We start from the raw sequence: 24,132 nt of genomic DNA, 5'->3' as shown, positions 1-24,132 counted from the left end.
TTTTTTTTTGTACAGTGTTATTTTTAATCCAGTGCCTTGCTGTGTATTAATCATTTTTGACAAATTACTTCATGTTGTGTAAATTCCCGTGCCCTGCCTGTGCGTGAATATTTTAGCCTGTTGCAGTCTTGTCATAGCAGTAAGTGACACCTCATTTCCCATCACCTCTATTTCACAGGCAGGCTGGCATGGTGATTAGGTATCACAGGAAACTGGTGCACAAATTCATCTGTCCATTTAGACCAGAGAGCATCTTTCTTGTCACTGCAGCTTTACGGGGTTATATCAACTGACAGTATTGTCCTGATACCCGTGGCTTCCATGCCATTAATCATCAGAGAGATAATTGTACTAGTTATGTGGTATTATGAGAATAAATGTGTTCCTGAAATTGATATCTCTGAGAAAGTTGAGTGGATCATTGAGTCAGGAGTGAGTACATAGTAAACTTCTATCTACATACATGGAGGTACAAGAATCACAGCAGTGTTTCTGGACTGAGAGGATATCTTTTCTGTTACAGTCAATGAGTGCTAATTTCTCAGGCTTCTACTTCTCTTAGATACAGGACTTTAATAGTAGAAATTCTGTGTGACCCAAGAAATAAGTGATATGAAAGCTCTCAGGTGCTTTAAGGATCATAGAATAGAATACCAGGTTGGAAGGGACTTCAAGGATCATCTATCTAGTTCAACCTTTCTTGGCAAAAATGTGGTCTAGACAAGGCAGCCCAACACCCTTTTCAGCTGAACGTTAAAAGTGTCCAATGTTTGTGGAATTCACCGCTTCCCTAGGGAGATTATTGCAATGGCTGATTGTTCTCATTGCCTTGTGTCTAATCAGAATCTCCCCAGGAGTCACTTGTACCCATTACCCCTCGCCTTTTCCATGTAACTCCTTGTAAAGATGGATTGTGGATCTACTCTTTTTACTTAAAGTTATTGGGAACAGAGCAGAGTAGGAGTGATTTATATTCTCCATAATCAACCTAATTATCTGACGAAGGTCAGTGAGGTTACTTGTTACTAGGATGGACAGGATTTTGCTCTTCAAGCAAACCCACCTAACCAAGGAGCACAGCGTGAGCATGTCCTAGTACAGTGCTGCCCTGGAGGAGAACTCACTGAAAGCAGCTCTATGTCCTGGGCTGTCATGTGGTCAGCTGAACTCCAGAGCCTCTGAGGGGTACACACATCTGGTTTCTAGCACAGACTCAAGCCATGACAACGTGTTTGATCCCTGGCGGAGGCTGAGGCTGGAGCCTCCATACTGGGAAGCTGCTTTGTTCCCTGCAGGCAAGGTCATGGCTTGTGGCAGGGGGCTGTGTGTGCCACCAGACCTCTATGGTGGAGATGCCTCTTAGACTGCATCTTCCTGCAGAAGACTGTCTTCTCTTTGTGAGCTTTCCAGTGGTGACTTGGTGGGGTAATGCATTATTTTGTGGAGCATCTCCAAAATACAGTACAAGAGCTTGGGGGATGGGTTGGAAGAACTTAAGTCTGTGTTGCCTTTCTGTAAGATACCTTGTGTCTGAGAAGGGACCACATTAAAGCACAGAAGCTTAGAATCAAAAGCAACCAGGAAATGGATCGATTCTAGCATCAGTGTTCTTTGCACTGCCCTTGAGAAGAGCAGAGCTGAGTGTTTAATGGACATTCGAGAGAGGCAATCTGCTGTGAGTACGGGTCAGAATGTGGCACAGGCTCTGACACTAGTAAACACAAGCAGATCTCTGTGGATAATATGAGTTCTTTTTTTCTTTTTGATTTTTAGAATCAACCTTGTCCTATGTTAGGCAGCTGGAGGCAAGAGTAAGACAGCTGGAGGAGGAAAATCGCATGCTGCCCCAGGTGGGTGACTTCTGTTGGTGGGAACAGTAGCTGGCAGCTAGACAGCAACGCTCGAGTCTTCGGGCATGAGATAAAACCAGGTTTATTTGTCATGTGACATTACTGCTTTTGAACACTCAGGCTGATTGTTCGGATAATCAAAGGCATTCACATCTGTTTGTTTGTCTTTCTTGTGATTGAGTGGGGAATTTATTTAAGGCTATGACAATGCTGTCATTAATTTTTCTCCCTTGCAGGTGTTGATACCTTGCTAATAAAAATTCACTGGAAGCTACTAATTATGATTAATTAATTTAAGCATTGAAAATTGCAGTGAACTGACCCTTTATATTCTGGTTTTATTCTAAGAGCTCCTTGTTATTAAGATATTAAGTACTTTTTATAGCTAACTGAAACCTTGTGCTTTAAAAATGCAGTTGCTTTCAGTAAAAATAATTGACTTGGGTTATTTTTAATATTTGGCATATTAGTTAAGTAAATGCGAGACTGAAATTAAATTGAGTGCATAAGCAAATATGAAGTTGAAGGTTTACCTAATATGTTTTTAAGAACAAAAGATTTTGAAGTTCATTAGGAATCAATCAAAGACAATTATATTTTTATATATACACATACAAACCAGTGTGTATTTCTTTTATATTTTGTTGAGTAATCCCTAGGAAAATCCACAAAGTCTCCAAATGAAGTTGCCCACTGGGAGAAAAAAGGAGTTGTATTTCATTTAAGTCAAACAGTAGTTTAAATGAAAGCACTGGTCTGAAGAAAAAAAATGCTTTTTATTGAACGTAGAACTGTTATATGATTGTAAAATCCAAGACAGCAGTGAAATGTAGTAAGAAGTAAAATCCACTGGCTCTGATTTATTCATTTGTATAAGCAAGATTAGCTAGAAGATCTCAGTCCCAAGTTAGCAATTTCCTTTCTTAAGGCAAATTTTAAGTAAGGTGTGGTGGGTATTTTTCCTCACCCTTAATATGACAGTTGGAAGGGCCTCTGTAGCATTTTTTTAGCTGTTGACTTGCAAGGTGACTTGTAGGTACCCTGATTTGTTCTGAAAAAGAAGGACAGCAAGAATGGTTAAATGTCCATCCATTAGCATGTATTTAGTCTTCAATAGGAAAGACAAATGTTCTTCTTGAGTGATAAAGAATGCTATTTTCTTGTCAAGAGTGGTGTTCAGGGCAAATGTTAACACATATGCCTGAAAAATAGGGTTGTGGTTTGTCCTGGGTCTGGAACAACACTGGGGGATAACTTGTGCATAACATTCTTTGTGGGCAAAATCTTTAGAAATGACCATATGTTTTATTTGTCTGGGGTTTGAGGCACTCAGGTGGTGACCCATGAAATGCATTACCATGTCTTGCCAAAGACTAGAACATCCACATTGTGGGTGTTGAGTTAATTGAAAATATCTTAGATGGGTGCCAGAACTAGAAAATAGTGCTTGTGAAAATAGCATCTAAGCCTGTAGCTGTTACAAAAGTAACATAAATGAAATATGCTTGCAGGATTTTGAAAGGGAAGAACTAGCCTGCAAATGGCTTTCTGTTTTTAAACACATGGGTCAAAGTTTGCCTTATGTTTGATTTTGTTGGCACAAGGATCTGTAGTAGAGTTCTGAAAATTCTCCTAATATCTCTGGATACTTGATTATAATGACTGACAAGGGTTTATGTTTCCTGGCATATCTTACCTTTACTCCTGAAGGAAGTCCTTGCTTTGGAAAGAGGAAGGAAATGTGGACACCAAGCTTATTTTGACTTTGCATTTAATTACCTCAGCATTGCATTTGATTGCCTCGGCATTACATTTGCATAAGTTCATATTGGAGGTTTGTTCTTCCTGTGAGTAACACCCTGAGCGTGCTATCCGCAGTGATCAGGCCCTGTCACAGAGGCAAGGACGCCTGATGGAAATGCATAAGCTCCTGGCACTGGTTCGATTCCATTTAATGGGAGGAATGGGAGTTTGTGGGCATGAAGCCAAACTGAGTGCTTTTGACAAATCAGCTGAAAATATACGATGAGCTCCACAACTGATGAAAGTTTCTGGCACAGCTTTTACTCAGTTACAGTGTGGTGCTTTAAAATTTCACTAGTGCCTTTTGCTTTTTGCATAGAACCTCTCTGAGGGTGTCCTGGCGTCCTTGGAGGGTTTGGGAGCTGCAGGGGTGCACTTAGTGTGAAAGAGGGGATGACTTGCACTCGTGAGTGAGAGTCTTCGCTTTGCTTTCTGAGGCTCTCTCTCTCCTCCTGCTATGCTTCTTTTTCCTCTCTTTCAATATCCTTTCTTTTTCCCCTTTCCTGCTTACGTGTCACTGATGAAAATGCAGTGACACATTTGTTGTCACTCTTTTCAGAGAAATCACTCATTTCATTCACCACTTAGGTGTGGTTCTTTTCCAATTTATTTTGCTTTGCTTGTCTCCCTCCATACATATTAGTTTTCTTTTCAAAACCCCAAAGACCTCTAATGTAAAGGTTTTATTAATATTTAGTGGCAAGAACATTTCCAGAGAAAATGGTTTTAAGTGCTGCCATCACTGTTCAATTGGAGTCTGAGTTTTAGTTCACTCTGCTGTACTGAAGGGCTTTTTTTGCCAGGGGAAATGCAGTACCTCCACTGAGTCAATATTTTAGTTTGATCAGGTAACAGAAAAGGCATAAAAATGTGCATATTCACTTAATCCCTTTAATATCTCTTCCTGAGCTGCACAGTTTTTCTGGTGGTGGTTTATAGCATAGCAGTAGGTTTAAGAGTTATGAGAAGCCCTAGCTAGGTTGTAGGTTTGCTGCATTGGTGAAAGCTGTAATAAACTGTTTGAGTTTGTTGGGTTTTTTTGTTGATCTTTTTTTCCTTCTCTCAGATAGCATGTAACGAGATATGATCCGGACCCTTTTGTTTTCTGGCCATATATAGGATTTTTGTGTAAGAAGGCAGATACTTTCCAAGATTTATGGTATGCAGCTGAGTTTTCTGTTGAGAATGCCAAACTCTGCTGGCTGTGCCCGAGAACAAGGAGTGGGCAGCTTGCCCTGGTGCTTCTCAAACAGTCATGTAGGTAGGGGTATGTGACAGCAGTGCATAGAGGCAAAAGCATTTGAGCAAGAATACTGCTGTTTTGCTGGATAGATTTCAGTCCAGAGTAGTTGTCCTATGGGGCAGGAAAGCTCTCTGCAGCACATAGGTTCTGGCAGTGCCACTGCCTTTTGCTGTCTCAAAATGTACATGGAGCTACAGCATCACTGTGGATTGAGTTTTGTCACTAACATAAAAAAACTAATCCAAACATGAGAGCATGGCCAGTGCTCTCACTGGGACTTACTGGGACGATTGGCCGATTCACCAGAAAGCTGTGTGCGTGGCCATTCAGCAAGATTTGGGAAGACTGGAGAGCTGGGCAAAGAAGAACCTAATGAGGTTCAACAAGAACAGGCATAGAGTCCTGCACCTGGGAAGGAATAGCAACATGCACCAGTACAGATTAGGAGCTGACCTGCTAGAAAGCAGCTTCGTGGAGAAGGACCTTGGAGTCCTGATGAACAACAAGTTGTCTGTGGGATAGCAATGTGCTCTTGTGTCCAAGAAGGCCAATGGTATCCTGGGGTGCATTAAGAAGAGTTTGTTCAGCATATTGAGGGAGGTTGTCCTCCCCTCTACTCTGCCCTAGAGAGACCACATCTGGAGTATTGTGTCCAGTTCTGGGGTCCCCAGTTCAAGAGGGATAGGGATTTAATTGAGAGAGTCCAGTGGAGGGCTACGAGGATGATTAAGGGACTGGAATACCTGCCTTAGGAGGGAAGACTGAAAGACCCGGGTCTGTTGAGTCTAGAGAAGAGGTAAGACTGAGAGGGATCTTATGAATGTATATAAGTATCTGAAGGGTGGATGTGAAGAAGGAGGGGCCCTTTTTGTTTTCAGTGGTGCCCTGTGATAGCATGAGGAGCAATGGATGCAAACTAGAACACACAAAGTTTTACCTCAACATGAGGAAGAGCTTCTTTACTGCAAGGGTTACAGAGCACTGGAATAGGCTGTGCAGGTAGGTTGTGGGGTCTCCTTCAGTGGAGACTTTCAAGACCCATCTGGATGCGTTTCTGAGAGACCTGCCTTAGGTGGTCCTTCTCTGGCAGGGGAGTTGGACTTGATGATCTCCAGAGATCCCGTCCAAACTCTAACATTGTGTGATTCTGTGACCATGTCTGTTCATACTGTAACAAAGATACTCAACAATTAAGAAAATATGTAGGGACCAAACAATGGATTCAGATCCCAGTTACAGCTTCCTGGGCTATGACAGATCTGTCATGTCAGTACATAACTTCAGCTAACTGAAACCAGCAGGTCCTCCCAGACTTGATGTGGTGTGTAACTGCTATCCATGTTTTATGCTAGGGGAAGTGAGATCAGGATCTGGCATCCACATGTCAATTTACTGAAGATATCCCTGAATTTTCATAGAGGTATTATTTCAGGGCTGAAATGTAACAGAAATCTGGACATCTGTCATGTAATGACAGTGTATGCATTTGCAAAAGATATTCTTGGCAAGTCACCCAGTTTAAATTGCTTCAGTTCATATTTGTTTCATGGGAGGATGGAGCAAGAGGCAGAGATGGAGAATTGTCTGACATTTTCCCCTTCTAACTCTTTGTCCTTGTAATTAAGTTTTACCTTTCAATGGAAGGGAAAGGAAGTAATTGGCAGGACAGTGCTTCCTGAGTGAGCAAACTGTGAGGGTCAGTGGGACCAGAGGCGGGATGCAGAGAGCTGAGCTCCCCATGTCCACAGTGTGCAGCAGTAAAGCTGTGAGGCAAGTGCTGAGCTGGAGCCCTTTTGCAACCTCTCACATGAACTTTTCTACTTCCGTCTCCTCATTCTTTCATTACAAGTCTTCTGGTCCTTTTCCATCTCTTTTTCTTATAGCTCTTTCATTTCCACTGTTGCTTTAGGTGTTGTTTTTTTTTGGTTTTTGCATCCTTGCTAGCCTTTTCCAGTCCTGCTATGTGTAAGTGTGAAAGGGCAGGCATGACCCTTAGGCATACATTAGCTTATTTTTTAAGTGCTTCCAACACTTTCCTTTTCTCTCTTCCCCCTTCTGTTAGATTGTCACATTTTATTTCAATCCATTTCCAAATCTTTCAAAAACCTTTTTGCTGAGATCTGTGTTTTTTATTTTCCCTCTGCATGGCATGGGTTTAGTTATAATCTATTTAGAAGTTGGGAACTGTTTTGTTAGTATTTTTTTTTTTTGTAAAATCTCTGTCACTCACAGTCCAATAATGTTTGTCTCCTCCCTTCCATAGTGTGTAGAATAGGGAATCCTTCAAGCAAAATGTAATTACAACCCATTGAACAATGGGTTTACCTAATCATGTAATCAAATATTTGCTGGAAGTAAGTCAACAGCATATATCCACCCTGTTTTTTCATATGCTCTCATCCTCAGTTTAAATTAACAGGTCATTAATGGAGCAACTTCATTTTACAGCAGCTGAGGTTGTGGGCAAAATCTTTGTCTCAGGGTGTCCTAAGCACAGTGCTTCCATCTTGGTTGACCAGGGCAGGCTGCATGGCAAGAGCTTACAGGCTTGATGTTTCCAAGATACAAATTCAGGAAAAATGTGGTGTACAAAAAGAATTGCAGTACAGAGAGAAAGCCAGATTATTATTTTCTTACAATTGACAGGAACATCCCCTAAAAAAATTGATACTCTTTTGTGTAGCATGTTATTAATCCAGCACAGCAACATACTGCAGCTTATTGCTTTCTGTTTCTCCTTTCTCCTGCCTGTTTGAAAGAAGCTGACAAACACAGCCTGGGTTTGCTTTGAGCTAACAGGGAAATTGAGGGCTGGGGAAATCAGAAAAGATCTTTGGAAATCAGGTAGTGATTGAACTGGCATAGCAGTTACCCCACAGGAAGGATAATACTTCCCAGCAAACCACTTGCCTCTGGGAGAAAAGGCAGCTGGAGGACAAGGTCTTGTGTGTGTGTTGCGGTAGGTCTCCGATGGTAAGTGAACAGAGCAGTGCCCCGTGGACAGGAAAATCATGTTCTCTCAGAAGCTTTGGTGAGGAGACTGCAAGTGTCCTTGGGGCAGAGCTGGGCTATGTTTTTTCCTGCTCAGCTATCCTTGCAGGCCATGGGGAGGTTGAGTCAGGCAGTGAACAGCATGCGTGGTTCGGCCCAAGGGGCTGGCAGATCGACTGCTGCTGGCTTGAGCTGTGTAGTGTGCTTTGCACTACACTGCTTTTCATTCATGACTGGCCTTATCAGCACTGTGGATTGAAAGAATGATGTTTTCTACTGGCTGAAGTAGCAAGGCTCATGATTAGTTCACTCCATCAAAGGGTTCTACACAGGGGGCTTTCTTCTGACCCTGACCAGGGTACAGCACAGGGTTTGCCTCTGGCAGTACAGAATGGCCTGAGTATCCTTTACATTTGGCAGTCAATGTGAGGGAGATGCTGAATTTCCATTCAGCTAATTTTTTGTTAGGTGCTATTATGGGGTTGAGTCAGATTTCCTGTACTCTCCATTCACTAGTCGCCTCTTGGCATTAGCTATTTTGTAGATTGACTCCCAACAGAAAACGGATCCACACGTTTAGTGATTGCACTCTCTTATCATTGTGGCGATATGCACGAAGTCTTACTATGTGGGTTTTACCTGCTTCAGATAATGTGCTTTTTGGAGCAGTCTAATCCACACAGAGTACACGACAGCGTGCAACCCATGCTGTAGTTTGGGCACAGGGGCTGGACAGGGGCAATAGGAAAGGTTGGCCATATAGGATAAGCAATAAAGTGAATTATTTCTCAGACGTTGATGTTGTGCAGCACTGTTTATTCAAAACTGCTCAAGATGTTTAAAGTTAGTACAGATTTCAGCACTATGGAGCCATGACGTCATCCCTTCTGTCTGATTTGGTTCCATTTCCACAGCTTTGTTACAGGATAATAACTTAAAAGATCTGTCCAAAACATGTGAACACATGGGATGCCTGCTTTAAGTGGCTGAATGCAAATGCTGTGGGTGGAGCTAGAGAAGAGGAGAAAGGGAACAGAACTCCCATCCTCAAGGTCCTTCTCAGGATCCAGTTGCAGTCTGGGTTGGGCAGTGGCAGGGAAGGGACTGAGCTCAGGGAAATTCAGGTCAAGTCCTGGTGGAAGGAGAAACATTGCCATGCTCCCCAGTGGCATGCAGCAGCGGTGACAGTAGGTCTGAAAAGCTTTCCTAGTCTTCTCAGGCACCTTGTTTTCAGACACAGCCACTTTGGCAAAGTGCCTTTTCCTCTTGTTTTGCTTCACTGCCTCAGAAATTTGTCATGTAGTCAGTAGTGCTCAAATGCCTACAAGCTCACAAGACTTGCTGAGAAACAGGAGACCTGCATTCAGGCTGGTCCCCTCCCCATCATTTGCTGGAATAAGTTTCCTCCAAATAAGGCATCAGTTGCACTGCCCTTGTGGGGTTGCCTCCCCTGTCATGAGAAGTCCCTGAGGTGGAGGATGGGCCACCAGGCCTGCAAAACCTGCCTTATTTTTTAAGAAAAGTTTATGTCTCTTATGAGAGACAGAGGGAGGAGGATGCTCACAGGGGAAATAATTTTCCAACATGTGTTGAGAATGCTGTTTGCTTAAAGTAGTGTTTTCTCATCAAGTTTTTCATTCTCATGAGGGCAGAGAGAAATGCACTGTGTATGACACAGAAGAGACTGTAGACAGATGCCTGGAGGGGGGCCTGAACTCGGACAATTTACAGGACTTTTGGATTTTCTCAGAGAATCATAGAATCAGAACTGTTCAGGTTGGAAAAGACCCTTGAGATCACCGAGTCCAACCATCATCCCTACATCATATTCAGGAGGCTTTACATATACAATCTGTACTCATTTTCCCAGCCTTCTAATAGCAATACTTATTTGTAAGCATTTGAAACTGACCAAAATCTTTGCTGGCCCTGGAGTAAGTAAAGAAACAGAATACTTTGACTTATAAAAAACCCAAAGATGACTGAGGGAATTTACCCTAAACCAGAATTGCTCCAATCTGCTTTATTACTCTGTTTCCTTCCTCTTACATTTCCTCTCCCAAAGTACAGCATTAAGTCTGCCCAGTCACTAACAGATCTGTAAATCCTTCCTAAAGAAAGGTAAAGCCCATGGCTTGGCAGGAGGGTGGCACTGGAAAGAGTTCATGCAGCAAATGGGGTTTGATATTTAGACTCGAGGTACCTTTTCTGAGGGCTTAGCATAAGCAGCATTCTCTTTTTTGTTGTTGTTGGTTTCGTTTGGTTTAGGGTGTGTTTTTTTTAGTATGTGAGGTTCAGTCCTGCAGTCAGGATGCAGGTGAGTGCTGAGCTGAATCTCACCTGTTCAGTAGCTGTGAGGGTCCTCTCTGACACGTGTCCCCCCAGAGCTGCCATGAGCTGTGAAGCACTAGTTACAAAGGTCTGGGCACATTCTGATCAAGTCATGAACAGTGTATAAACTTGCTTTAGGGTGGGATACTTGTCAATTAAACATTTTCAGGCAGACTGGTTCTGTGAAGTTCAGCCTCCTGTCATCTCTCTGTGCCCTTTTCCTCCCACACTGTCATCTTTCCTATTGTTTAGATTATAGACACCTCCAAAAAGACTGCACCGTGCCATGTGTTTTCTCAACGGGGCAAATCAGTGTACATTGGGGCACTGATTCTGATTAGAGGCCCTTTCCACTGTCATGATTTTTCCCTCAGAAATGCATTTCCCACACATTCCATTAGGAATTACTGCTACATTATTTCTTTATGTTTCCTACAGTGTTTCTTACTCTGTGAGAAAGAAACTTCTCTCTCACTCTTTGCAATGTTTTTCTTCTTTATATTTCTCTCTCTTTTTTTTTTAAAAAAAAACAAACAACCAACAAACAAAATTCTGCATGAAGAATGGCAGAGAAGAGCAGGTCAGGTCAAAAGCACCTCGGAAGCATCTACTCAGGCCACCTCTGTCGGTGCAGCTATCACATTGCTGTCTGTGGATGCAGCAGGGGTATTTTTAGCACTTCTCTGAAGCTGACTGCTCGCTAAGGTTACTTCAGCTCTGCAGTCACTCCAGGAGGTGCTTTACAGCCTGCAAAGTTTGAGGTGACTGAACTGTAAGAGTTTAGGTAACTTGCATTTGTTTTGCAGTGTCCTGCAGAACCCTTTCAGGTGTTCACTGGGAGGAAAAAGCCCTTGAGGTTGTTACTGTTGGCGAGCGGGGGGGATGTGCCCTTGCACCAAGGCAACCAGAGGCAAGGAAGGACTGAGCTGGCAGCCTGGAGCTCCCTACCCCTTCCCTGGTTGGCTGCAGCTGAGCTTGCAAAACCTTGCAGCAATGTTTAAAAATGCAAATTTTGGTGAAGGAACAACTTTCAGAATTATTGGGATAAAATTAGTTTATCTCAAAACCTTCCTCTGGACTGAACCTTGCAGGATGTTTGTGAGACAACATACATCCATTAAAAATGTTATTACGACATCCTGATTTTCCAGAAAGGCACCCTCAAGACCCACAGTGTTGGGATGACACTCAGCAGTAGCATTTGAGCTACCTCATATGGATCCTGGTTACTGTGGCGCAGGAAGAGGGGCACCTTGGAGTGAAACATGCCTTCAGTGCTTCTCAGCTTTAAAAAAAGAAATAAAAAAAAAGAAAAAAAAAAAGACAAATTGACATCTGTTTTAATTAGTTACCAACCCTTTTCTTTATTAAATAGTTTTTAATTTTTTGCGAAGGAAACCAGTAGGATGCCAGGAGGGGCGGAGGGGAGGAGTTACTGCTCTGCAAACGAGCCAACTAGCATCAGTGGACATGGCTCAGCCTCTCAGCAGTCTGACTCAGTGGTAAATGCTCTGAAGGTAACACTCCTCCGGTACAGTCCATGCAAAACGTTGTGTCTGTTACTCAACACGTGTCGTATTGTCCTGGCAACATTCCTGTGGACACCACTGGGATGTTACTGTCATGAGTGAGATTGTTTTTCTGTTTGTCACTCATTGCATCTGTAGACTGTGTGTTCCTTGGCCCTTGCAACAGGGGTGATTCCAGCTGTAGCTTCTCTCCAGATTTCTTACCCTTGTACAATTTTTCTTTGAAGCTGAAAACTGTTTTTTTCTGAATAAGGAGGCCTTTCTGCTTCATCTAGGATACATATTTGTTCTCAAGTGGAATATAAAGGCTTCCTATAACCCATGCAGAGAGAAGTACTTTAATGCAAAGATAAAGCCAATGTGCATGGTATATTCATAATAAAACCAGCTGAACTTGGGGCTGAAGACAATGCATCGTAATCCCAAGGTCAGTGTTGGAACTTCAGTGAGAGCAGATGTGATTTACTCTGAAGTCAGGGTTGGATTGCAAATGGCTGTGTTGCACTGATAAGCAGCAATTGACACTAGCAACCAGAGGGGCATATCTGCAAGTTCTTACCTGTGTCAACAGGGAAACTGTTGTGATTAATGACATTTAGAAAGCTGTTACAAGATGCAATGGTTTAGCAGGTGATTAGTGTCAACAACTGGTGGAGTTCACTGTCCCATGGCAGCATGGGCATCAGCTGTGTCCATGCTCCTCGGGAGAAGATTAAAAACTCATGGAGAGACTGTGGACTTTGTATTCATGTCTCTTTACTCTGGCTCTGTCATGTTTGTTTTCTGGTTGTCTATTTCCTGTACTTCACTCATAAGCTAAACTGCTTTAATATTCTTTAGTTAAGTGGGTGTCATTCCCAATTGATACAGACATTGTGGGGACACTGGTTACTTGGAAGGGGTGGGTTTGCACTCCTTCAGGGGCCAACTGCAAAGGACTTTTATAGACATTTGCTCTCTTTTTGAGCTTCCTAGAGATGCACAGGAAGAGCCTAGCAGTGCTGTTGATTTGCCTGGTCATATGAGTTCATGGGCAGAGCGATTGTCTTCCATATGTCTGGGTGACATTGGCTACTTGTCTGTGAAGCCCGAGGAAACAGTTCTGTGCAAGTGACCTGTGCACAAATTGGAGCAATCAGATCCCTTCCTGTAACAGAACACCCAGGCGCAGGGCTTCACTGCAGCCACTTTGCATGTTTTTCTGGCTTCCAACCAGGGGAAAGCAGTAGCAGAGGGCTTGAGCCCCTCTCCACAAGCACTCAACTGCAAGCCCCCTCTGTGATGGCCACCTTGACCATGTCCCCAAGGGCAGCACTCTACCTAGGAGCGTGCAGGTCTCACCCTTGTCCAGCAGAGGTGTGATGAACCACCACTCCCAGCTACTGAGGAGTGCTCACTTCAGCAGTGCTCAATGTCCTGCGTGCATCTTCCATATATTGCACCTGCTGCTGCCTAGAAAATAAACCTATGCCAAGTGATTTTGTCAAGATATCATGCATAATTATCAAAAAAAGACACTTGCCTGAATGGAATATTTACCAGCATGCTTTTGACAACCTGTAATAGCTGGTTGGTGGAGATGAAATATTTGAACAATGGCTGATACCTTGGTTGCTGAAATGGATTGATAAGAAATACACAGACTTGAGCACAATATGATATGAAAGCTCAGCTTTTAGTTTGCTAGGAGGTGTTGCAGCAGACAGAAAGAGATATAAATTATACTGTTACATTTGAAATGGAAAGTGAGCTGTCAGCTACACAGGCTGCCCAGCTATCCCCAGTGAGGGAGGAGACACTGCTGTTTCCATGGGCAAAGCATGCAGGTTTGATCCTGCCTTTCTGGGGGTCTCCCACCTGCATCACTTAGCTGAATCCGATGCAGGAGGAAGAAGAATTCTACATCAAGAGACTGCTTTTCTTTACAAATTTGGTTATCTGAAGTTCCTGCAAAAAAGAAATACAGAACTTCAGTGGATTGCCTGTGAATCTCCCACCACTGGAGATGGTAGTGAAAAAGAGAGAAGAGCTTTGCTGTGCAGCTGGCCAAATAAAGGCTCTTCCATGACATTATCCATCCTGCCAGGTGGTTGAAAGAAGAAATTGCCATGTGTGTCCCCATGCCTAGGCCTTGGCAATCTTCCCCACCCTGCCAGTTCTTACAGGATTATTCCCTATGTGCAAGTGGTGTCACTCTGGATATATAAGTAGTTATTTTCTATGGCGGGATGTGTTTGTTTATTTTGCAAGTTGTATGTGACCAAACTCCATGCTTGTGCACAGAGACGTGCATATTCCACAATAGTTGGCTTTTCAGACCCAGGTTTATATTTTCAGAATGATGATGTTTGGCTTGCCAGACTGCCCAAATAACCATAGGCTTACACACGTGAAACCTGCATTGGGTTTTCCTTTCCTGAGCTCAGTGTCACCTGCTGGATTTTCCACTCTGCTCTCTACAAATTGAAGTGAGGTATGCTTTGATTGAAGACAAAGCCTGAGGCTACATGAAGGAACTGCTGCAGAAGAGTTAGTGTTCTGTGGTACCCAGGAGGTCAGGCAAGAAGATTTAATGATCCGTCCACCTGCCCTGAAACCCAGAGCACTGTAATCAGTCTAATTACCTTTAAATGGAATTGGTCAGTTATATATGTATGCCCACACTCAGAAAGGATCCATGAAAGCTTAAATATATTATTGCTTGGTTTTTGTGGCACTTCAAACAAATTTGAAAAATAACATTTCCCTTTTTTTAACATACCCTTTTTTCTTAAAGTTTCCTTTTTTTTTTTTTTTTTTTTAACATAACCTTGTCTTAGAAGCTTAGGAAAATATAAAGCAGCAGGCTGAAAAAGACTACCTTAGTGAGACAGAAAAAGCTGTGACTGGAGAAATGTGCATTGTAAGTTTAAGGTGTTTATTTTATATTCCATATAGAGCCTGGAAACACCTGAACTTGCAAAGTGTTTTCTGTTTTGAAGCTGACAATATGCCCTTGAAATTTTTATATGGAAATTAAGTCAGTTACTGTTTCTTGACTGCAGTTTCTGTTTTATTAGGAACACTAAAATGTTAACATGTTGATCAGTATTGATCAGAAGAATCTTTATGTGATATTATGTATATGGGTTAAAGTACTGTGTGACTCAGCTGACTTGAATTTATCCTTCAATAGAATAAAATTTGACAAGTATTATGAAGCTGGGCAGCCCCAGTTTCCCCATCAGTACAATGCCTTCCCTATGCTATTGCTTTGCAATTCATGGATAAAAAAAATCCATTTCTAAATAATACATGTGCAATAGCAATCCATAAAGTTCTCATGATTTAAGTAATGCTGCTTCTAAAATGCTAATAAACTAAATTTGTTGTTATCAATTCATTGTTGTAAATCCAAATAAATACTTGTATTCTGCCTTGTCTCTTGGTTCCCAGCCATTTCAAGTTCTGTTTCTGTCACTGAAATGCTGCCTTTTCTTCTGACTCTTATGTTCTCTGTCTGATTTGGCTGCTGATGTATTATCCTTTTTCAAATGATTGGTTATTTCCATTCTGGTTATACTTTTTCTTATATTCATCTAGTCCATGTTACAAGTACAGTGGGTTTGTGATAAACTAATGATAATGTTTCTTTTCTTTTGCATTCTCATTGCAGTTCCTTCCAGTTTGTAATCCACTGTTTTACTGCAGCTTTATGTGCTGTGGGCGTTTTACGTGAAGCATTTGCTACAGCATTATTTTGCATGTGAAAACAGTGGAATGATGACAAGTTCCATTTTGAGCTCTATAATTTTAGTGCATAGTCTTCCTTGGTACTGAAATGCGATTTGTATGTATAGCTCATGTTTTATGAACCTTATGGTGTTGTATGATCAAGTTGATATTTTACCAAGATAATGGCGGTGGGAATTCTCTCCTCAGGACGTGCATATGGTATTAGTACCACTTCATCAACAACATATTCGAGCATGTTTTTGCTTTGCATTTATGTGCTTAGGAGAACATTGCAATACATAACAGCAGGGTTAGAGGTAGTGTATCTTGTGCTAGTGAGCATGGAGGTAGCATCAAAGGACAGGAATGTTTGGGTTAAGACTGGAGGTTTGTTTGTCATTATTTTCCTCCGGCTGCCAATAAGTTTTGTTCACAGGGCTGTAGCACACCCACTTGGGCTGGAAGCTAAAGGGGAGATGGGATACACCATATGGGATCGGTGGGGTCAGGGAGCCCAAAGATCTCCCCAAGAGTATTTCATGCTGTACATGAAGCACTATGGGCCTCGAATGCTTCCACAGCTGGCAGGTGATGTAGCTGCTGCCACCTGCAGTTAGGCTGCAGGTTTCAGCCTGGCTTCCAGGGAGATTCCGGTGTGCTAGAGGTAAGCTAGAAATAAATTGCCATGACTGTATCATGAACCTCATAGCTGTCCTTTGTTCAGTCAAGGTTTCTGCTGAGATTTTGTGTGGAGTTTTTGGTACTGGGCTTTTTACTCCATCATAACTATTTAAAACACATTCAGGAATGCACAAGTATTACATTTACTCTTGGGTGCTTGTGAATGGAAAGTAATTTCATTAGTGCTGCTTATGACAAGTTTGTGTTGAACTAGTGAACTGAAAAGAAAACAACCCTACATGCAAATCCAAAATGCCCATTCAGTGCAGAGGGCCAAATACATGTGCAGAACACAGTGATGTGTACAGCTGGTATGAGTGTGCAAAGAACTGCCAGCACAGAAGGAGAGTTGGATGATAAATCTGATAAACTTAGATATGTCATCCCATGTGTGTGAAAAGGAGGCAAAATAAAATGACTGTGATGTCTTGGAGACCCAGGTATCTTACACTGTATGCACAAGCAAAAATAGTTGCTCAGAAGAATTTCTCCATTTCCCACCCATAAAAATGGCAGGAGACTATTCCTTGTGATCCCACCTTGCCAATTCTGGTTAGGATGTTAGCTTCCCAGGGCTGTCTTGTGTGCCTTTGTGCCTTCCTAGAAATCAGGGGTCATTTGTTCAGCTAGAAATAAAGGACTTTGAAGTGTCACCTTTTAGTTTATTATTGTGTCAGCATTAGCTGCTCAGTAAATATTGTCTAATGTTTATTGACCAGAAAAATTGTTGAAAGGCATATATAGGTACAATGTGCCTTCTTACAAAAGCTATCCAAGAGGCTGTTCTTTTTCATAATACTAAATTAGGAAAATTGGCAATCAAACACTGGAAAGAAATGCTTGTTTCATCGAATCCAGCCCTCTGCCATTTCCAATGACTCTGCCATAGATAGTGGATTCAGGAGATTTCACTGAAAACCCATTTTTTATGCTTTCACCATGGCACAGTGTTTGACAATACAGCGACCTTAGCTAAAAAACATGTATTTTTTATGTCTGTAACTTCATTCCACCTGGTTTCCTTCTGATTTCACATTCTTCTTCATATGGAAAGTTTGCAGGGTTTGAGTCATATCCACCCAATTAGTATTAAAGACAGTTCCCTTCAAAGAACTTTAATTTGTTTGAGCCTGTGCAGTTAGACTGTAGTCTTGTTGCTTCCAGTCTTGAAGTATTTCTGTTTTTCATGCTTATACTCAGGTTTTCTTAAGCAAAGGCTCAAAGGAACTGGGTTATTTTCTCATCTCTTGCACAGAAGGATGGAAGGACCTTGGGGTCATTCTGCCTTTGCTCATCAGCTGTAGGATCTGGGCCAGGTGTTGTCTCTTCAGGATGTGGACTTCCCAGGATCCAGCTGCTTTGTGTTTATCCAGGTCCAGCTGATGCAATCTCTGTTCATTCCTGGGTTTTAGGGCCTGTTAAAATACAAATTATAACTAATGACGAAAGAAAAGAGTTTTTTGCCTTTGTCATATTGCTGTTGTTCTAGAGATTTAATGGGTGGCTTAGCAGCAGTTATACTTTAGCTGATTGATTATTATTAAACAGAAATAATCGTCAATCACCACTCTTGCTTCTAAGGGCCCTTGGAAGAGAAGCCTAGTGATATGACACAAGCTACTGATTCTCCTGTTTATACTCGGTCAATCTTTGTATAAATAATTATAAAATACTTCCCTAAATATTGTTTATAATGTCTCTGAATTTTTAATTCCATAATTGTAACATGGATGTTATGCAATCATGAGTGGGAGTAGATGTGAGTATGAGGAAAGAAACCTTTATAATGTATAATAGTCCACACTAAGGAACTAATTGCTAATTTCTGCTAAATTCTAGATTTTGCTCTGATTCAACAAAGCACACAAGCATGGATAGAACAGTGACATGCACAATTCCTCTGATCTCAAGGAAGAACAAATGAAATAAAACAAACACTTTTAATGCCTTGCTTGCTTTTAAGAGAACAAGTAAATAATTTGAAAAAGGGCAGAGCTGCTCTGTGCTTTTTAAACTAGCAATGTTTAGATTCCCGTGGACTGAGCTTTGTGCTCTGCAAGAGATTAGGTTTGGGGAAATAGCTGAAGAAAGTTTTGGTTGAGGCCTGTAAATGTCCCAGTCTTGTATCTGAAACACAGAATATCCTAGTGATGCACGTGCTATTTCATTTGTCTCTGTTTTTAATCATTTTTACCTAGAAGCATGTGCTTTTTGTGTTCAGAAGGAATGTTGTATCCCTTGAGAAACAGTCTCTTCTCCTGATGTGTGTCCCCTCTGTCCTTACCTGTGGTGCATGCTCTGCTTATTGAACGTGTGGCCTTTCCAAGTGCATGTCTGTATGAACTCCAGTACATCTTAGCTGGTGATAATGAGATTTCTTTCCATCCTTCCCTTTAGGTTGTGTGGAGGAAACTTGGAGATGCTGCAGGGTCATGCCCTGGAATTAGACAACATTTGTCAGGAAATCAGTACAAAGGACCTATGTAAAAGGCCCTGAGCAAGTCCTCTCAGAAGAGAAAGTGTTTGAACTGCCAGTGATGGAGAAAGAACTGACTGTGTCCACAGCGACTTCCCAGCTGACGACGGGGTGTCTGTATGCACTATGTAAGACTTGGTTGGAACTGGTGGAGATTCTGCACAGAGGTCTTTCAGAGGAGCCATGTGGGCAGTGTTCCCCAGTTCTGCTGTTTCAGTATCCTGGCTAGTGAAATGCTGCTGCTGCGTTGTCACTTCAACAAATCACACTTAGGACTGAGGTATTGCCATCCTTACTAAAATATAATTAGAGTTCTGCAGCAGTTACATGAAATAAGTTTTATTTTGCTTAGTTACAGTGAATCTCTAGTAAGTCTGAATGAATTTTCCACTGGATTTAACTGAAGTTTTTCACCAGATGGGAGAGACATTGATAAACTGTGCCTTTGGTCTCCGTGGTTTTGAGAAGGTCACTTCTAGGTTACTCACACTTCAGTCTGTAAAATACTGGTTAAAGGTGCTTAGGCAATTTCCAGATTATTTTTTTGCTTTGGTAGAATATCTGTCTTTGGAGGTGCTAAAGACCATGAAGTCTCCTAACCAGCCGGTAGTGTAGCATAACTACAGTACTTGTAGTGAAACACAATTTCTTTCTAAATGAAAGTAAAGCTAGCTTTCTTTTCCATTCACTTGGATGCACATCTTCTGAAGATGTGTATGATGTCTGCAGCCCTTTAATGAACAAGCTACTTAGGTATTACTATTACAGGTCTCCAATCAGAATTTCCATCAGTTGTTTTTGGAAAGTATTTTCCAGTTGTAAGGATGCTGCTTTCTACTGTTTAATTTTGAGACATGCTGGTTTATTTAACAAAAGCCTATAAGGATCTAAAAGATTGCACTGCATTATAAAAAAGCTTTTCTCGCTACTGTAGCGTTCTTTCAAAGAAAAAGGTTTTATTATACTTGGAGCATGTCTTTCAATACTAGGAGGCAGAAAGCTCTTCTTCAGATCGCCTCAGATTTGACCAGACAGCACCCTAGATGTGCTTAGTTTATTTTTATCTATCTGTCTGATACTATTTGTGTGTATTGAACTGCGATGATAGGTATTTTGTGTATATCTAAAAGCAATGATAATTTCATGTATGAATGTGCAACAGACTTGTGATAGAATGCTGTTGCTTAACTTTTTACCATAGCTGAGCATCAAAAAGACTAATAAAAGTTTAAAAAAAAAAATAGGAATGCAACAATTCCTGGGTTTCTGGTTTGTTCTTGGTTGCTAAGATTTGGGCCAAAGTCAGAATCTCTGTTTCCTCTGAGCTTGCAACATGCTGTATTTGTGGGCTATTTGCAGTGGAGTGTAGCTCAGTCACTGTACAACCTTTTGTTATATAGGTGTATGATGTAAGCTGCTAATTGTCTTCAGAAAAAGTGTGTTAATTTGCAGCTGTAATTATATTGGTTTCTGTTGTTATTTTTACTTGGTACCATTTGACATAAGGCTTCTGGTCCAGCATTGCTTTCTCAGGCAAAATTCCTGTTCACCTCATCTCCTTGAGTTGGAAAAGCAGAATCCTGCCTCCCAGTTTGAAACATTGCACTCTTGCATAAGCTCTTAAATATTACCCAGCCCAAACAGTTGTCTGTTACCTTTACATGTTGTTTTTTCCCATACATGTTTGCATAGTTAAACTTAAATTGTTGTATTCCTATATATATATATGTATGAAAGAAGTAAGACTTGTACTTGTGCCTGCAGAATGTATGTGCAGGGGCTAATTTGAGGGACGCTGGTCTTTTGACACTACACTTGTGTAAATTTTGATACTGTATTAAAGCTATTTTTTTACAGTTCTGCATACAATTGGGTATCAAGTATCTGTGTTCATCTTAACAATGGTAATAAATTATAGAATCTTACTGTTGTTTGCTCTCCTTTGATGATTGAAGTTGCAAGGCACTCAGATTCATGTGTTTGCTCCGAAGAAGCTGTTTGAAATGATTCCTCCTTGGCTGAGAAGTTAGCTGCATGTTGTGAATTTTTGTGAACTTTGTCTTCAAAAATCCTAGATATGTGGACTTGTTTTTCTCTTATGCTAACTGAGGTGGCTGCTGTATGTATTTATATATTGGCAGGGGGGCAGCTGGTTGCCACCAGCCACATGCCCCAGGTGCGGGGTGTTGAGTCTCCAGTTGTGCTGCAAGGGCCCTTCCCCCTTCCTGCGCAGTGCAGCTCTGAGGTGAGGACAAGGCAACATGGAGCTCCTGGAGCTGTTTTTGCTCAGGTAAGAGTGGTAGGTCTGCTTGTGGTGCTGAGGGAGGCTGGTTGTGTCCTGCTGTGTGTTGGTGGCCTCCTGTGTCCACCACCCCTGTGCCTCAGGACTGGGCATCCCTCATGGGATGTGTGTGTCAGGGGAAGGAGCAGTGAAAGGGCTTGTGCTGGTGCTAGAAGCAGAAAACTTGCTCTAAATTTTCTGAAAAAAAAAATTACTTAGTGCAATCAATATATTGAAGCTAATAAATCCTCTGGGGGCTCCTAAAAATACAGCTTACTAAGCGGAGAGAGTGGGCAGTGTGTGGAGAAGAGGGTCAGTGCTCTTGAGGAGTTCTGTAGTCTGGAATGTCTCTGTGCTAATGAATTAAAATTGCCATAGCAGCTAGGGACTTTAAACTCATCTGTCTTGCTCTCTGCCCACACAGTATGGTGTTTTTCAATAAAATGTAGTCACACCAAGCCTCATGGACTCTTAATTCATTTGTTTTTAGCATAATCCTGCTTCAGTTGAAAATTTGCACATCATTACGGGGCCATTCCCAGCTTCAGAGCTGAGCATGAATGGGCTGTAAAATTCACTAGGCTGGTGAATTGTAGATAGCACTCATGTAGCAGAGGTAGTGAAGGGATTTTGCATTCTGGAGTGGAGAAAAGCTGCTTTGCTGAAGGGTCAGAAGGTAAAGAATGGCAGTTTGTTTTTCAGCAAGTGAATGGTTTCAGTAGAGCCCGTTTCCCAAAGGTGCAGTTGATGGACATGTTTATGAGCACGGCAGGAAGCCAGTGTGCCCTTTTTAACATTTTGAGTGCAGCCAGCCCAAACAGCCTCTGTGGGATGGGGACAGCATCTGGCCTCGTGCTCCTTTGTGCTGCCTGAACCTCCCAAACACCCCACAGGCTTTCCGTGTTGCTGTTGAGTGTCTACTCAACATGTGCCACTCTTGCCAGGGCACTGGTTCATTTAGTTCTTCATGTTTTTGAAAGAAGTCCCAGGGTGGTATGAATCCTTTGTACTGAATTCAGCAGTTTGATATAGAAAAAAATGGCTCAGCCACCCCCTTTTTCCCCACTTCTTGGGAGAAAGGGGATCTGGATAAGACTGTCTTTTATTGTGAACTTTTGTAGGACAGAGTAGCAAATGCAGCTACTAGGAATATAATGGCAAGAGCTCCTTATATCTCCACACTTGTGTTTTCCAGGTTCAGGTGAACCCTGTACACAGCCATGAGTGTCCTCAAGTCAGCAACTAGCTCTATGGCTCTGGTCATCCAAAAACCTGAAGGTAAGAACAAGACTCAGCAGCAGCTCTGCCTGGATTTCATAGAGGTTCTGGTGTATTTAATCAACAAACAAACAGGTGTTTGTTGGGCTGCCTCATGATTATGGTACATTCTAGCACATGCAGGCAGATCCAGAAGTGATCACAAGATGGAGTTTGCCAGAGATGACAACTCCCACCTGATATATTATATTGGGAGTATTGGCAGTATTGGGAGTGAGGGGGAAAGAGAATCTGCAAAAAGAGGAAAGAGGAGTTAATTTTGCTAATAGTAACTTTAAGAAACAAAACAAACCACCTTCCTCCCCTCCTCCTTGGTGACTCCAGACTCTTCATGGGTTTTTATATCCTAGAAATAGCAGGTGTGGCTGAGATTTTCAGTATGTGGAAGAGAAACATTAGTAATTAGAAAACTGCAAAATATTCATGGGGAATGAAGAAAAATAAATAAAATCCTAGCATCTTCTGATATGTGCATGAGGTCTTTGCTGGCTGTGCTGGAGCCAGGATTTGGGTAGCTTCAACCCTGTCCAAGTGTTTGTGGTTCTTCTCATGCTACTGGCATGAGGGACCCCAGGGAATTCATTATGTGCTTCCATCTGAAACAGCTTCCTGAACACCTGGTTCACAAAGAAGCGCCAAAGTAATAACAATTAATTATTTAATATGTTTCTTAGAACATGATAATTACTCTCCACTTGGATAAGAATTTAAGTATCTCTTCAATCCAGTGGCCGTGGTACTGAAATCTGGAGTTTCTTTTGTGGATTTTACTCTGCTAGTGTGAACAGGTTGAATTCAAATTTGAAAATAACTTATTTATAAGTCTTCAGATGAAAAAGTGAAGGAAAAAATAACCCTTCCCTAGAGTCAGGGAAGAAAGAGAACAAAGGGAAGTGGGGTGGGGACCTTTCCTCCCAGGATCCAGAGTGCAGGTGAATCTTGTACAGTGCTGATGTGACTAGTGGTACAGCTCACCTGTGCACATGGCAATCAAAAGTAATCTGGAGAAAGGCTGTGTGAGAAAGAAGATGATTTATTATTTTCATATGTGTTTTTATAGATTTTAACTTTTTTTGGCATTGCTCTTGTTAAATGCCAGCGGACAAGGTTGCATCATTAGCAGTAGTGTTTCCTGGGCCTGAGCATCTCAGCTGGAGAGCAGCAGGAGGTTGATGGCACATTTTTTTCCAGAAGCTTTGGAAGTCCCTAATGACACGAGGACATTTTGGCTCAGGCTAGTGCACTGAGCCCTGTTAAACTGTAGCATCACTCATGGCTTAAGAGTAAAGGTCGGAGTGAAAGAAAAACACTGAATTTTGAGGTGGCCTTTCAAAATTGGATCTGGTTTGTTGTCAGAGTGGTGGGAATTGGCTTTGAACATCAATCTGTGGCATGGAGCTGTTAAGCTGCTCTGTTTACACAAGCATTAGACTTCATAAGAGAGGAAACACACCATCTAAAAATATGCTATTTTTCTCCCCCTGCTGAAGGGGAACTTGTCATGGCCTGTTGCATGTGCCCATTTAGAAAGCCCCAGAGCACCCCAGAGCCCACCCTAAGCAACCTTGAAAATTCCAGGAAAAGCACACTATGAAATATGGAAATGTTTCCATGGGAACTGTTCCCTGACTCCTGCTAATAGAACAGACCTGTAACACAAATGGTAACAGGTCCTGATTTCTGCACCAAACTACAAACAGTGAATGCTACAAAGGGAACCAGCAGTGTAAATCAACAAAACTGCTGAATTCAGTATGTGCATGCCTCGCCAAAAAACCACGAGCATATAAGCAAAACTGTTGGGATTAAAAAAAAAAGAGATCATTTTAATTACAGCACATTCAGCCAACATAAACCCCATGGACTGTGTGAAATCAGGTTTGTTCTTCTGACGCGCAGCAGGAAACCCTGTAGCAGATCAAATATGTTCAGGGAGGCTGTCTTGCTAATTGCCA

The 24,132-nt window shown here is 41.9% G+C and overlaps 1 protein-coding gene across 1 annotated transcript in view; it reads left to right on the top strand.

The window, feature by feature from the left end:
* CCDC85A (coiled-coil domain containing 85A) overlaps window positions 1-18,629 on the top strand; it is a 75,425-nt gene extending 56,796 nt beyond the window's left edge. The window contains exons 3-5 of the mRNA XM_010004521.1: window positions 1,774-1,850; window positions 11,613-11,735; window positions 18,540-18,629. Of these exons, the coding sequence (XP_010002823.1) occupies window positions 1,774-1,850; window positions 11,613-11,735; window positions 18,540-18,629 (290 nt within the window). The remainder of the gene's footprint in view (window positions 1-1,773; window positions 1,851-11,612; window positions 11,736-18,539) is intronic.
* The last annotated feature ends 5,503 nt before the right edge of the window (window positions 18,630-24,132 follow it).

This window comes from Chaetura pelagica, unplaced genomic scaffold (assembly GCF_000747805.2).
Source record: "Chaetura pelagica isolate M959 unplaced genomic scaffold, ChaPel_1.0 scaffold171, whole genome shotgun sequence".
In the NCBI taxonomy this organism is placed as follows: Eukaryota; Metazoa; Chordata; class Aves; order Apodiformes; family Apodidae; genus Chaetura; species Chaetura pelagica.
The sequence above is the reverse complement of the archived record's forward strand: the minus strand, read 5'-3'. Positions and strand labels throughout refer to the sequence as shown.